At 39.5% G+C, this 16,462-nt stretch overlaps 1 protein-coding gene across 1 annotated transcript in view; it reads left to right on the top strand.

Annotated features, from left to right (window-relative positions):
* LOC126253124 (FAS-associated factor 1) overlaps nucleotides 1–16,462 on the top strand; it is a 144,385-nt gene that overhangs the window by 88,011 nt on the left and 39,912 nt on the right. Inside the window, exon 10 of the mRNA XM_049954253.1 lies at nucleotides 10,385–10,547. Coding sequence (XP_049810210.1) covers nucleotides 10,385–10,547 — 163 coding nt within the window. The remainder of the gene's footprint in view (nucleotides 1–10,384; nucleotides 10,548–16,462) is intronic.

The raw sequence follows: 16,462 nt of genomic DNA, 5'->3' as shown, positions 1-16,462 counted from the left end.
ATGACCTTGTAGAGTCTCTCTTATGTTGTGACCAGAAACTTCACAATGGAGATGTCATGAGCACCATCTCCCTCAGCCAATCTATTGTTCCCATCCCCTCACAAGCAAAGATTAGAGCACTTTGTCCAGACAGACCTCTTAAATTTATGGCATTGACTTACATCTCCCCCAATCTTTACAAAGAGAGCCAGCTGAACTAACTCTTCCTGTTGCTAGATGATGATAACAAGTGGATAATCTTGTTGGATTACTGCCATCCTAAAAACGAAGACTGAAGTATTATAAATCTGTTGCCCTGTTGTCCAGCTATCACAGGAAGAAGTATTAACCCTTAGACTGCTGTTGGTGCTTCCCAGGTGCTGTGGACATATTCAAACATGGCCTCTGCTTTTTCCTTAAGCGCTGTTGATGTGTTTATTCGCCCCATTCTGCCGGCCCTCTCACTGCTGTGGACAGATTTAAGCACACTGAGTGTCAGATGCCTGTGTGTTCCAGACATGTCAACCTGCAGAGCTGAATTTCAGCACTGTTCTTCCAGAGATTTTCAGAGGTCCAGCTGCATAGTTTGAGTGTGCATCTATGTTTGCTGCTTTGATCCTTCACTACAGAGTTTGACTTCGCTTTGCATCTTTATTTTATTTTTTATTTTTTTTTTATTAGTAACATCATGTTCTTATGTTCTACAAGAGAAATGTAATGTCTCCATGGTTGCACAGATAGAGTGACCCTGGAGGACTGACAGTGAGTGAATTCTTTAATGCCAGTACCAGTGAGGAGCCCTCACCGGAATCTCGAAGTAGTAGTCCTTGTCCTTGTCCTTGTACTTCAGCTGGTACACTAGTTTGTTGATGTTTTTACAAGACATACAGTTGGCAGATATTCAGAATCCAAATAATCAGAAAATTGTAGTGAAATATATCAGAAACATGCAGCCTTAGTGGCACTTTTAATTGGGAGGGGGGGGGGGGGGAGTGGGAGAGGATTTCCAGCCATTAAAGCATACCACTTCAGGGCACAAATGTTAGTTGGTTTCATAACATTCCTGTCAGAAGACCTGTTGCATTTTATAACAGAGGAAGCTAATTGATTTTATGAGGATATGCTGAAAAATAATGCCTCCAAATTTTTTGCGTGAAAACTCTTTAAAGATTTTTAAATAACAACAAATGTTACTAACATTCTACATCTTCATTTTTCTTGTGTATATCCTATTTCTCAACAATGTAGGAAAAGACAGATTGCCAAATAGCTGCTTACCGTAAAGAAGACACATTGAGTTGCAGACAGGCACAATTAAAATACACTTACATAAAGGTTTCGGCCAAAGCGTTCATCAACAAAAGAGAAACTCGCACACCATTCATACACACAACGCACACCATTCATACACACAAGCAAGTACACCTCACTCACACATGACTGCCACCCCTAGCATCTAGGGCTGGACTGCAACTATCACGTGGTATGCAAGCGGCAATCTGGAGGGGTTGGGGAAGTGTACAGGTGGGGAGATAGATGAACGCTGTATGGTGGGGCAGGAAGGTGGGGGAAAAGGAGCAAAACAAGAGAGGAGCAAGGAAAGATGGGCACATGCATTGGCAGAGGGCAGCAAATAAACAGGGTGAGAGATGAGAATGGGGAGGAGATGAGATGGTAGGATTGTGGGGGGGGGGGGGGGGGTGGAAACTATTGGGGCACCTGGGTCTTCCACAGGGAAATGATACTTGTGGCAAGGGGTTGGGTTGGGAGTGACATGGGGATGGATGAGGATGTTGTGAAGGTTGGGCGGGTGACGGAACACCACTTTAGGAGGTGTGGGAAGTTTCTTGGGTAGGATGACCTTCATTTCAGGGCATGATGACAGGTAATCAAACCCCTGGCAAAGGGTGTGGTTCAGTTGTTCCAGTCTGGGATGGTACTGGGTTGAAGGGAGCACTCCTTATGGCTGGGTCTTGGGATGGTGGGCGGCCCGGGAGGGGGGGGGGGATTTGGGGTTTGAGTGGGATAAGGCACAGGAGCTCAGTTTGTGTACTATATCTGGGGGTAGTGCCTGTTTATGAAGGCCTCTGTGAGACCCTCAGCTTGCTGAGCACGGGAGTTCTTGTCACTGCAGCACACCACCACTGGGTGGCCAGGCTGTATGGGAGGGATTTTTTGGTGCGAAAGGGATGACATCTGTCGAATGTTGGTACTGTTGGTGTTTGGTGGGTTTTATGTGGACAGAGGTGTGGATGGAGTCATTAGAGAGGAGGAGGTCAACATGTAGGAAGGTGACATATCGGGTTGAGGTGGACCACCTGAAGTAGGTGGGAGAGGAGGTTTCGAGGGTGTGAAGGAACAAAGATAAGGTATCTTGGCCCTGAGTCCAAATTATGAAGATATCATCAGTGAAACTGGACCAGAGTGAGGGGTTGGGCTTGGAAGGTGTCCTCTAGATGGACCATAAAAAGGTTTGTGTAGGAAGGTCCCATGTGGATACCCATGGCTGTGCTGTATATTTGTTTTTTATACCTTCCCTTCAAAGGAGAAGTAGTTGTGGTTTAGTATGAAGTTAGTAATGTGTGTGAGGAATGAGGTAGTGGGTTTGGAGCTGAAGGACAAGGGAAAGGTAGTGTTCAATAGAGGTAAGCGGACATGAGGGATGTTGGTGTATTTGGGAGGTGGCATCAACAGTGACGTGCAGGAATCCAGGGGACAAAGGGTTGGGGATTGTGGAGAGTTGATGAAGGAAGTGGTGGGTGTCTTTGACGTGGGAGACTAGATTACGGGCAGTTGGTTCGAGGTGTTGTTCAATGAGGGACAAAATTCTTTCAGTGGGGGCACAATAACCATCCACACTGTGGCGTCCAGGATTGTTGGGTTTGTGAGTGTTAGGAAGCATGTAGAAGGTGGGTGTGCCGGGTGTTACAGGAGTAAGGAGGGAAATGGATTCAGGGGAGAGGTTCTGGGAAGGGCCCTATTTCCCAACATAGTCACCCTGGCAGAGAGAGACCAGCTTGTTGAGAAAATTCTTGTTGAATGTTTGACTTTGTTGATGGAGCCACAACGTCACTCTGCTTACACCACTTCATCATTATCAAAGAGAAGTCCTCGGAGATGTTATTCAAGTTTTGGAAACAGATAAAAATCGACCAAGTTGGGACTGTGTGGGGGGATGAGTGATGGCAGCAAACCCGAGGTGTCTGTTTGGTTTGTTGAAGTTATTGCAGCACTCATATGGTCCAGCACTGCCGTGCTGAAGGAGAGGGTGTTCCATGTGTGGATGAACTTTTTTATATTTTGAAATTCAATTACAGCACAGTGTTTCTCACATACTGGCATAGTTACATTACACACCACCAGGTTACACCGCACATTTTTGAAGCCTCTCGAGGCAGAGGGCAGGAAATATGTAGCTGTGAAAAATAAAGATATAGATGTTAATAACTTTTATTTTACTTAAAAACTTTTTAGAGTTTTCACATAAAACATTGAGAGGAATTACTTTTCAGCAGGCTGTCATATGTATATACCAAGCCAAATCCTCCAGAATCTGTGCATTCTTGACTGTCAAAATGGAAAGATAGTGGATTCACAATTTGGGGAAAAGTTGCATCATAGTGTTAACACTTGAGAGACCATATTTGGAAGAGGGGCATACTCTGTATGTCGACAACTGCTATTTCAGCACAGACCTGTTTCCCTGGATTCACAACCATGGAACAACTGCATGTGGCACATGCCAAAACTACAAAAAAAAAAAATTTAAATTGAGAAAAAACTGAGTTTAAATCAACTGACAAGAAGCTTGCTATCAAGTGGTGCGGTAAGAGGAGTGTGTATGTTAACCACATGTAACACAACGTAAATGATTGAAACAGAGAAGACTGATAGAAACACAGGTGAAAAAAATCAAGAAACCCCAATGTATTGTAGATTACAATTAGAGTGTGAGTGAGCACCATCTCCTTAAGCCAATCTATTTTTCCTGTACCCTCGCAGGCAACAATGAGATCACCTTGTCCAGACAGACCCTCTTAAGTTTATGGCCTTGGCTTACATCTTACCCGATCTTTTCAAAAACTGTCGATATGCTGATGAGTTCAGTAGGATTAGTGCGTAAGACTGAAATGGTACAAGAAATATTTTTTACGTTCTGGATTTGTTAATTTTAAATGCTCATGATATCCACAGGTCGGTTACAGGGGGAAAATGGCACTTAGAAAGTTTCACCTATATCTTATTAGGGAATTGTAGAAAGACTTGCAAAAGAAGGGAAATGAGCTGGAAGGGGAAGGCAATATAATGACAAGAATCATGTAAGATTTATGGGAAGGCATTAACCGGATGTTACTGTGAGCATTCAAAAATAAGTACACTCATGCACAGATGTGCAGCTGGCATGAAACAGAAAGTGCACCAAGAAACCAGATACCAACGCAAAACTAGCAGCATACTATTGTGTGTTGTACCATTTTTATAAACTTGTTACACAGAGAACCGTTACTAATCTTCAGGAACTAAACCTGATAGCTTAAATTGACACATCTAAGTACATTAATAATTAAAACAGGAAAAGGAGGAGTGTAAAACAATGTACAAAACTAGAAAATTTATATTTAACTTTACAAGTGCCGGTCCAAAGTTTGGATCAAGACTGCGGATGGAAAATAGAGGCGGTGAGTGTAAAAAGTATCCAAACAGTTCCTGACTTCATTTGTTGTTGTTGTTGTTGTTGTTGTTGTGGTCTTCAGTCCAGAGACTGGTTTGATGCAGCTCTCCATGCTACTCTATCCTGTGAAAACTTCTTCATCTCCCAGTACCTACTGCAGCCTACAGCCTTCTGAATCTGCTTAGTGTATTCATCTCTTGGTCTCCCTCTACGATTTTTACCCTCCACGCTGCCCTCCAATGCTAAATTTGTGATCCCTTGATGCCTCAGAACATGTCCTACCAACCGGTCCCTTCTTCTTGTCAAGTTGTGCCACAAACTCCTCTTCTCCCCAATTCTATTCAATACCTCCTCATTAGTTATGTGATCTACCCATCTAATGTTCAGCATTCTTCTGTAGCACCACATTACGAAAGCTTCTATTCTCTTCTTGTCCAAACTATTTATCGTCCATGTTTCACTTCCATACATGGCTACACTCCATATAAATACCTTCAGAAACGACTTCCTGACACTTAAATCATTACTCGATGTTAACAAATTTCTCTTCTTCAGAAACGCTTTCCTTGCCATTGCCAATCTACATTTTATATCCTCTCTACTTCGACCATCATCAGTTATTTTGCTCCCCAAAACGAAAAACTCCTTTACTACTTTAAGTGTCTCATTTCCTAATCTAATTCCCTCAGCCTCACCCGACTTAGTTCGACTACATTCCGTTTTGCTTTTGTTGATGTTCATCCTGTATCCTCCTTTAAAGACACTGTCCATTCCATTCAACTGCTCTTCCAAGTCCTTTGCTGTCTCTGACAGAATTACAATGATATTGTGACTTCATTTGTTCATCTGAAATAGTTTGCTGGCATACGAACAAAGTTGGTGTTTCAGAGGTTACAATATCTATTCTGTACATAATGTAATTGCAAAGCATACATATACACCAAAATTATCCACAGGTAATGTAGACAATTTAATTCGTGTATCATGACTTTTGGCTGTTAATGTCATGTAGGAATGTGCAAAGGATTGGAAAATACATACTGTATTTTGTAAAAAGTATTCAGTTGCATAAAAGACACGAAGATGGAAGCATCTTTCTAGATGCTGGCAACAGACTGACCTGATTCTTCACATGAATCAAATAAATACACAACCTACATAGTGTCAGTCTGTTAATAAAAAAAAAAGTACAGATTCATATATGGTGCTGTGATCAAATGGCACAATGTACATTGATTTCTGGCTTTGGAGTTTGCCTCAAAATAATTTTCTTGTTATACTCCCGAGGTATTTGGATGGTAAACAGGCCCGTCCCACTTCCAAAGCAGAGAATAAGAGAACATGGGAGGAGTCCTTTAACCCTTTTGCTGTTACAGATATGCTTGTCGCCGGCCGTGCCGAGTGCAGTATCACTTCATTTCCTTTGTGAATTCTCTAAAAATGGCTGACTGTGCTAGCATGCAGCAAGAGCACAAACTGGAGAGAGTGGGTGTGCAGGTTGTACAGTGGTTAGCTCACATGATATGGCTAAAATATTCAACACAAGGCCAGGAGACTCGCACAAGCTATTCAGCAGGCAGGGAGCAGTCCCCCACAGAAGGGGGTAATTTGGCTTAAGCCAAGAGTGATACTGCACTGGGCACGGCCTGTGACAAGCATATCTGTAACAGCAAAAGGATTAAAGGACTCCTCCCACGTTCTCTTATTCCCTGCTTTGGAAGTGGGAGGGGCCTATTTACCATTTTCACTCTGACACACTCTTTTTCTTGGAGGTCATAGGTTTAAGACCTCATAATTCCATCCATTAGTTCCTAAGAAGCCATTCTTTGCCTTACTTTTCTCTTTGTTATCTTAGCAGTTTCCTCCTCATGTACCCCAGCTAAGGCTTTTATCTTGATCTGTTCCAACTTCTCAGTGACATTTTCCACTTTTCGGACTGCTCTGACCCCCAATCCAGTTGCAGAAACAACTTCCTTCAGCCCATCACCAGATTTTTGTGTATTTGTGATATCTTCAAGTACCTCAGTTTTTATATTAGATTCTGTATTCTCTATTCTGGTTCCATGGAATTGTGGATGTATCAAGTTGACAACAGCATAACCGTACTCTGGTGTAAGGCTAATTACTCGGAGAGGTTGACCAATGTCCATGAGGATCCATTTGTGACACTTCTTCCCAAGTGCCACACACTTCTTGACACAGATTGCATCACACCTTGGATTTAGCAAATGCTTTGGTTTCATCCTGCTTGTTCCATCCGACACACATTTTCATGTGAATTGGTTGGCCTAAGAATGGATATGATGTTTATCCCCTCCTCTAAAAGAATCAACTTTAACATGGTGTCAGACTCCTCAGAAATACACACATGAATATAACATACTAGTTGCAAGTACAGTAGCATACTGTGCTAAGCAACACCCCATGACCAGCAAGTCGGAGACAAAATTGAGTGACAAGATATACTATGTGTTGTACAAATTTACATAATCTTTGTTCGTCTAAAAAACTGATAAAGTGCATGAATGAACAACAAGAGGGGAAAGAAGGATTAATATTTCTTTATTCTGTGTACAGGGTTAATAGGGAAATCATAATTATATTTATATTACTGGCATAGTAATGTCTGTCTTGTATTTACAATTTGATGTAATAGCAATGAAATGTGACAATTTTGTTTCACCAAATAAGCTATGATACAAGCCCCTGCACATTTTTCTATCTTCCATATTAAGATTGACTACAGTGAATATGTATATTAAATGGTGTATTATAATAATTAGATGTAACATTTTTCATAACACATTATTGTTTTGTGTGTTATACTGTGATAGATACAAGGCAAGTTGACCTGCAGGGTTCTGTATGAAGCCAAATTGAAGCTCTCTCATGACTAGGCCAGAAGTGTCTACCAAACACTTTGGAGTCTGATAATGCTTTCTTCTTTGTAATTTGGGTTCATGCTTTATGCATTGCTAATAGATCTGACAAGCAAGCTGTTAGACTTCATTTTTTCTTTAAATATGTTTGTCAGTATAGATGATGATGATATTTCAGTGTTCAATAAATTGAACATTACAGCTCAGTTCCTTTTCGGAGCACATAAGTGTAATGTAACCAACATCACATCCTCCCCCTTGGGCACATGCACGCGCGCGCACACACACCAAGTGTGTGTTTTATTTGTAACATTGTGTGACTTTTTTTTATGAATATTGAACATATGAGTTTCATGTAGTAATATCTGCAATATGTGAACTAAGCTTTTGTTGTTCATTTCCCCACACTCATCGTATCTGCAGCTAGTAGCATGGGTATAATTGATATGACATGCTTGCCGTCTCTCACAGAATGCTAATAGCACAGTGTCCCCTATACCATGACAGCCAGAGATCGGTGGCCCTTGAATTTTTTTCTCAGTCACTATATGTCATTAATTCAGTTTGGTGAATTTTTGTGTGCGCACCAGTATCCATTGCTTGCTTGTGAAGGTTTAGTCACTAAAATGTATAAAAATAAGTAGTGCTTCAATATCTTCATTTCTCTCGAACTTTAAAGCAAACAGAAATTTTTAAGGAGTCAGTGCAATATGTATATAACAAGAATTTAGAAAAAAATTCCTTTGCTCCAGGAAAAGGCGTCCGTGCATTTTTTCCCATTTTTGCGACTGCATCCTTCTTTTCTTTTGCCCCTTAATAGTTTTTTTTAAATAAACACATCAGCAGTGAAGGGTCAGTGATCTGTTGACTTAAACAGTTTCTGTTGCTTGAAAGCACATCTTGCCCTTCCAATCCCATGCTTTTCCTGTATTTCACCTTCTAATACTTAGTTCAATTCTCTGTATGCATATAATGAAGTGCCATGTTTAGTGTTTTGTGGTGAAGGAATACATAATATATCCTGAGAAATATTTTCCTGAACTTCATTTCTTTGTGGCATTACTTGGTACACAGTAATCTTGTTCTCAAGCAGGTTATAAATTATGTTTTTGGGTAATGTGGCATAAACATAAATTGCCTAAACCCATTTGATATAACCACAGAGTATAGTAGTGGTTCATTGCCTGACATCTTTTCCTGTTTATGTACAAGGTGTGTTCAGAAAGTATCTGTTGGCCTACAATAGTTTTCATGAGAACATCCAGTTGTTTTGATCACTATATATGAACTGCCTGTAGTCAGGGAGTTTCCCTTGCCAAAAATAGCAGTATACTAAATATTTGTCAAACAGTATTTTTACTTCACCACTATCACAGAAGGGTGCACAAAATTGTACAAAAGCTCACAGAATCTAAAATTAAATCAACCACAATATCTGTTGAGAATTTTAAATGCAGAAATGACTGTCAATTAGAAGACAGTACTTGTCTAGATTCATAGCATTTTTTGAATACTATCACCATTGATCATAAGTACTTGGAAGTACAAGAGAGAAACCCACAAACAGTCATCTCAGTTAAAGCCTGCCAAGAACAACAAAGAATTAGTTGCAAAGATTAGCAGCTTAAATTTCTGGTATGTAATCGCTCTGAAGGGTACTTTGTTACTCATAATTACCCAAAGTGTGTGTGTGTGTGTGTGTGTGTGTGTGTGTGTGTGTGTGTGTGTGTAGTATTTATGTTCCGATATGCCAAATTATCACTGTGTCAACAGTTCCTCAGCTAAGTTTTTGACATGATCCACGACTTTATCCAGGACAAGCAGCACAAATGGAAAGGGTGCCAGAGGCACCTAAGTACAAAATTTTTGTTTGGAGATGTTTCACAATTAATAGTGAAAACTAAAGGGAGTGGAGATGTATGTGGGAGGGGGAGGACACCAAATGAAACATCACTTGTGTGGAGAAATGTTCTTGAGCCAGCCCTGGCTGTATCAAGTGTGATTTTCATTCATCAAATACGACTAATTTACTTCTGATTTTCAGTAGGTTGTAGAATTAAACATTGTATCAAAGCTTTTCTCTGAATGGCGAATGACAGATTCAAACCATTCTGAAAATATTTCTTGAGCCATTCTGTGACTGTTATATTAGTTGTGTCGTTGAGACTGTGGTAATGCTTTATCAGGAACTGGATAAAGTATGCATGGGAAATAACCTTTTTATGCTAGCCTGTGTGTGGATACTTTTCGAATGCACTTTGTACACTTTGCATTCCTCGTAGTGCTTGTGTTAGAGTAGTCTGGAACTTTGATTACTCTTGTAGATGGAGCTAGTCCTATAATCTTGGTCATGCAGAATGTTTTTTCTCTTTTCAATGAGCTGCATCGATGCTTTCACCAGTTGCCTACGTTGGTAAGTAATAGCTTCTTTTAACATTTTCTGATTTGTTACACATTTCCTTAGTTTGCAAAAATAAGCTTATTGTTTCAAGTATTGGCATATATCTACATAAGCTCATAGACAAGTTATCTCCATTTTATATTTTAATTCTGTATAGTCCCTTGACTAAAAATAAATATTTGCAAGTAAAAGCAGTTGAGAAATAAATTCGATGACAGTGTAGTTGTATAATTAAAGGGAATGTATAATATAGTTTACCAATAATGTGAATAAGTATTGAATGACAAATATCATTAAACTGTCCATATCTTGTGAAAAATGACATATTTTCCAAACTGGTAACATCTGTATGTATTGATATATGTATGTGTGTGTGTATATATATATATATATATATATATATATATATATATATATATATATATATATATATTTTGAATGCTCTACTTACAGGCAATATTGGAGTAAATGAACTACTTACAAGTTTAGTTCAAGCTGTAGAGGTATTTACGGAGCAACAGCGAATAGATGTGAAGGAGGAAGAAGACCGAGCAGCTAGGGAACGTGTTAAAATGGAGCAGGATGCAGCTTACCAAGAATCGTTAGCAGCTGATAGGTAAGTACCTAATTCTTAGTTGGTACAGTAAACTACACACCAACTGATTTTTGTTGTTATACAAGTGACATGAAACTCTTTTGACATCTTAATATAAAAGAAAGAATAGGGTTATTTTACCAAAATACATATAGTTGGTAACGTATTTCATGTGGTTTTTCATAAGACCTGCAATATACTTTGCATCACTATAATTTATTTCTCTCTTAACAGAAACAATTCAGAAAGATGAGGAGTATAGTTTTCATGGTAATGCACAAAAAAGACTGGCATGGTATTAATACTTGTTTTCTTATTCATTGATGGTAGCTGCCTGGCAGTTTTAAAAGTGGTGTTTAAGCACTTTTGGAAGCTGTTAAAAAAATAAAAATAATTATGAATGACGGTTAGATACTCCTTAACAAACTAGGTACACTCTAGATTTAATGAAAGTGTAAATTCACTTAGATATAGAACACCACCAAATTATGGAGAGTTGAAGTGTCATCTGTCAGTAACAACGTAACTACCCAGGAAGAACATTTTATCAGTGTCTTAAGAGTTGTTTGATTCAGCTCTCCACACTAATCTATCCCATGCAAGCCTTACCATCTCTGTGTAACTACTGCAACGTACAGCCACTTGACGCTGCATATGATAGACAGGACTAGATATCTCTTTACAGTTTTCACCTGCACCCTTTCCGGCATCATCAAGTTCAGCATTCCTTGATGTTTCAGGATGTGTCGTATCAACCTGTACCTCCTCCTATTCAAATTGTGCCATAAACATTTCTCCCTTATTTGATTCAGAATCTCATCATTAGTTATTCAGTGTACCTGTATAATCTTCAGCATTCTTCAGTATCACCACCTTTCAAAAGCTTTTCTCTTCTTGTCGGTACTCTTTATTGTCCATGTTTCATTTCTGTATAAGACTGCACATGAGACAGATATTTCAAAAATGATTTCCTAACACAATTTTTTACACGATGTTAACAAATGTCCCTTCTTCAAAAATGCTGGTCTGCGCCTTACATCGTCTTACTTTGGCCATTATTAGCTAATTTGCTGCTCTAATAGCAAAACTCATATACTACAATTAGTAACTCATTTGTACGTGGATGTACACGTACATTCTCCAATAGCCACTGTACACTGCGTAGCGGCGGCCACCACTCATTTCCTTTCCTGTTCCATTTTCAAATAGAGAGAGGGAGAAATGACTGTCTGAATGCCTTCATATGAGCCCTAATTTCACTTGTTTTGTCTTCGTGGGCCTTACGAGAATTGTACATTGATGGCAATAGAATCGTTCTGCAGTCAGCTTCAAATGTCAGTTCCCCAAATTTTCTCAGTAATATTCCTCAAAAAGAATCTTACCTTCCCACCAGTGATTCCCTTTTTAGTTCCTGAAGCATTTCCGTAATACTTGTGTGTTGCTCGAGCCTGTCGGTAACAAAACTTGCATGCTGCCTCCGAATTGCTTCGAAGGCTTCCTTCAGTCTGAACTGGTGGGAACCGAAACACTTGAGCAGGTCAAAAATGCTTTTCTAAAATTCTCCTAATAAACCTTCCCTACTATAATCTTTACTCGCTTGTTCAATTTCATATCACTTTGCTTCCTGGATATTTAACCTTCATGACTCTGTCGAGCGTCATGCTACTAATGCTGTATTCAAACATTACAGGTTTGTTTTTCCTACTCATTTGCATTAAAAGTACATTTTTATATATTTTCATCACACCAACAAGAAATTTTGTCTAAGTCATCTTGTTTCTTCCTACAGTCACTCAATGACACCACCTTCCTATACTCTGCAGCATCGTCAGGAAACAGCTGAAGACTGCTGGTCACCATGTCCTTTAGGTCATTTATATATATAGAGAATAACAATGGTCCTATCACACTTCCCTGGGACACCTTGATGATACCCTTGTCTCTGATGAACACTCACCGTCGAGGACAATATACTGGGTTCTAGCCACTCTCATATCTCGGAACCTCTTCTGTATGCTTGTACCTTGGTTAAGTCTTCAGTGGGGCACTGCATCAAATGCTTTTCGGAAATCTAGGAGTATGGAATTTGCCTGTTGCCTTATGAGTGGTTCACAGGTTATCACATGAGAAACGGGCAAGCAGAGTTTCATACGAGTGTCCTTTCTGAAACCATGCCGATTTGCAGACAGAAGCTTTTCTCTCTCAAGGAAATTTATTGTATTTGAACTGAGAATATGTCAGTGAATTCAGCAGATTGATGTTAAGGATTTTGGTCTGTAATTTTTCAGATCCGTTCTTTTACCTTCCTCATAAACAGGAGTCACCAGCACTTTTTTACAGTCACTTGGGACTTGGCAATGGCAGAGAGATTCACGATAAATGCAAGCTAGGTAAGGGGTCCATGCTGTAGAGTACTCTTTTGAAAACCGAATTGGGATTCCATTCTGTCCTGGAGACTTACCTGCTTTCAGCTCTTTCAGTTGTTTCTCTGCACCAGGGTGCTTATTACTGTGTTCTCCGTATGGAAGTCTATGCGATGGTCAAACGATGGTATGTTAGTATGATTTCCTAGTTAAATTCCCTCAGAATACCCAGATTTAAGTTTTATTTCACTGTAATTGATGTTATTCACACAACTTCTTTTTAAGACAGCACTCATTCCATTCAGCTGATAGTAAATCTCATAATAGTCTGGCAGAATTAGTGTGTCATTATCAAAACATAAAGCTTTCTTTCTTCTCTTGACTTTAATTTCTTTTTAGTGTTCCATGCCTCAGTCTGTAAAAACGGAAACCTTATAGGATTGCTTTGTTGACCATCCTTCTGTCTGTCTGTCTGTCTGTCCATCCAGCTGTTAAGAACCCTTTTTCTGAGTCATGGGTTGATATATTAAATTCAAATTTATGTCATGTATTAAGGTCTGTGGTCCCTTGACAGTATAAAATTTTTACTACTAAGTCAATTCAGTCAAAAGATACAGCCATTTATGTCACATATTTTAATAATCAAAAACTCAGCAAAACTTACAGGGTACTTTCCATTGATATAGAATTATTAAATTTGGCGAGAATCAAGGTTTTGTGTAGAAGTAAAGGGAAAATTCCGAAATTGTTAATTGTAATTACTTCACACGAAAAAATATTTCTTTTGTCATTTATTATCTGACTTCAAACGTGAAATTAAAACATTTTCGAAAGTCTTGGAATCCCTAGGACCAATATCTTACCAGTATCATGTCGATAATGATCAATATCCTTGATTTGCGGAATGGATGAATCGTCTGTATACATAGTTAAGTGTGTATGAAGTACTCGGTGCATGAGTCCTACTCACACTTGGTCAGTCTTTTATTCCCAGATTACTTGTTGATTTTCTTTACTGCTTGCTCTAAGCACACATTAAATTAAAGAGTGGTGGTGGGGATGGGGGCACTAGATTACAAGCCTGTCTCACTCCCTTCTCAACTACAGCCTCCCTTTTGTGTCCTTCAACTGTTAAGACTACAACCTTCAACTATTATGATTGTACTCTGGTTTCCGTAAAAGTTGTAGATAATCTTTTGCCCTGCATATTTTATATCTGATAATACTGAATTTCCAAATGTGTATTCCAGTCAACACAATCAAAAGGTTTTTCTAGGCGAGCAGATGCCATAAGCTTAGGTTTTTCTTTCTTCAGTCTGTCTTCTAAGACAAGTCATATAGTAAGTACTACTCCACATATTTTTACATTCATCCGGAATTTTCCCTCGTTTTGGCTTCTTTCGGTCGTTCCATTCTTATGTAGATAATTCATGTTAGTAATTTGCAACCATTTATGTGCTAAACTGATTGCTGTGTAGTATCCATACCTTTCAGCACTTGCCTTCTTCGGTACTTGCCCTCTTTGGTACTGGGATTATTACTTTCTTCTTGAAATCTGAGTGTATTTCGCCTGTCTCATGCAATATAATACGTACCAGGTGCAGTAGTTTTGCCTTGAGTAGCTCTCCAAAGGATTGTAATTATTCTGAAGAAATGTCCTCTTAATTCAGGAGCCTTGTTTTGACTAAGGTCTTCCTATGCTCTGTCACACTGTCTGCTGCCGCTTTCTTTAGATATGTATGTTCCCTTTTGCCTGCTTCGTTTTCTGCATGTTGATATTTACTCCTTTCATTAGTTGAACGTAATATCTCTGGTTATGGGAAGCCACAGTGCAATAAACACAATTGAAGGATAAAAGTAACAATTCACTGGGTAGATGAGGTACTGAGTAGTCCAAAGGCACCTACCGGTAACAAATCTAGCAGCCTGCCTCTGAATTGCTTCAGTATCTTCCTTTGATCCGACCTGGTACAGATCCCAGACACTCTAGCAGTACTCAATAAAAGGTCGCACCAGAGTCCTATATGCAGTCTCCTTTACAGGTGAACCACTCTTTCCTAAAATTCTCCCAGTAAACTGAAGTCGACCATTCGCCTTACCTATCACAGTTCTAACATGCTTGTTCCATTTCACAACACTTAGCAACATTAGCCCAGATATTTCAGTGGCTTAACTGTGTCAAGCAGGACACTAGTAATACTGTATCCGAACATTACAGGTTTGTTCTTCATACTTGTACGCATTAACTTAAATTTTGCGTATTTAGTGCTGGCTGCTATTCATCATATGTACTGGAAATTTTGCCTAAGTCATCTTGCATCTTCCTACAGTCACTCAACATCGACATCTTACCATACACCACAACATGATCAGCAGACAACTGCAGATTACTGCCCATCCTGTCTGCCAAATCATGTATGTCCATAGAGAATATCAGTAGTTTGTTCATGCTTCCTGATGATACCCTTGTCTCTGATGAACATTCGCCGCCGAAGGCAATATACTGGGTTCTATTACTTAAGAAGTCTTCGATCCACTTGCGTATCTGTGAACTTATTCCGTATGCTCATATCTTTGTTAACAGCCTGCAATGGGGCACCATGTCAAATGCTTTCCAGAAATCTGGAAATGTGGAATCTGACGCTTGCCCTTTATCCATCATTCACAGTACGTCATGCGAGAAAAGGGCAAGCTGAGTTTCATACAAGCAATGCTTTCTAAAACTATGCTGATTTGTGGACATAAGCTTCTCAGTCTCATGAAAGTTTATTATATTCCAACTAAGAATATGTTCAAGGATCCTGCAGGAAACCGAACTTAGGGAATTTTACGGGTCTGTTCTTTTGCACTTCTTATATACTGGAGTCACCTGTGGTTGCTGTAAATTCCCCCCCACCCCCAGTCACTTGGGACTTTGTGCTGGGCGAGAGATTCATGATAAATGCTGGCTAGATAATGGGCCAATGCCATAGGGTACTCTTTGTAAAACCAAATTGGGCATCCATTTGGACCTGGTGATTTGCTTGTTTTCAAATCTTCCAGTTGTGTGTCTACACCAGGGATGCTTATTACTATGTCATTCATATGAGAGTGTCTTCGATGATGAAATGATAGTATGTTTGTGTGGTTCTGTGTGAACAATTTCTTGAACGTATGATTTAAAACTTCCATCTTTTGCTCTTGTCAACTGCGACACCAGACTACAATCTGCTTACACTTTGCCCATAATTCCTCTACATCCATCTTACTGGGAAAAAGTGATGTCAATTCTCTGCCTTAAGTGTGATGCTAAGAGCTGCTTATCTGTTGTATCTGGCAGCAACACTCTCCTAACCTTCTTGCCTGATTTATTAACTTCCATAACCATGGTTGCTATAATGACGACCTTTTCGCTAATCCTTGTTTTCAGAAAATGTGTTCAAAGCTATTTCATATTTTGTGTGACTGTTTATCTGTAACGCCCCCCCCCCCTCCCCGCCCCTTCCACAATGAATCCATAGACATCCCAGTGTGCATACCGAGTAGGTTAAAGTCGCCTCCGACTAGCAGTACATGATCTAGATTTTTACGTGC

The sequence above is a fragment of the Schistocerca nitens genome, chromosome 4, assembly GCF_023898315.1.
Source record: "Schistocerca nitens isolate TAMUIC-IGC-003100 chromosome 4, iqSchNite1.1, whole genome shotgun sequence".
Lineage (NCBI taxonomy): Eukaryota > Metazoa > Arthropoda > Insecta > Orthoptera > Acrididae > Schistocerca > Schistocerca nitens.
Note: the sequence above shows the minus strand (reverse complement) of the source record. Positions and strands in the feature narration are given on the sequence as shown.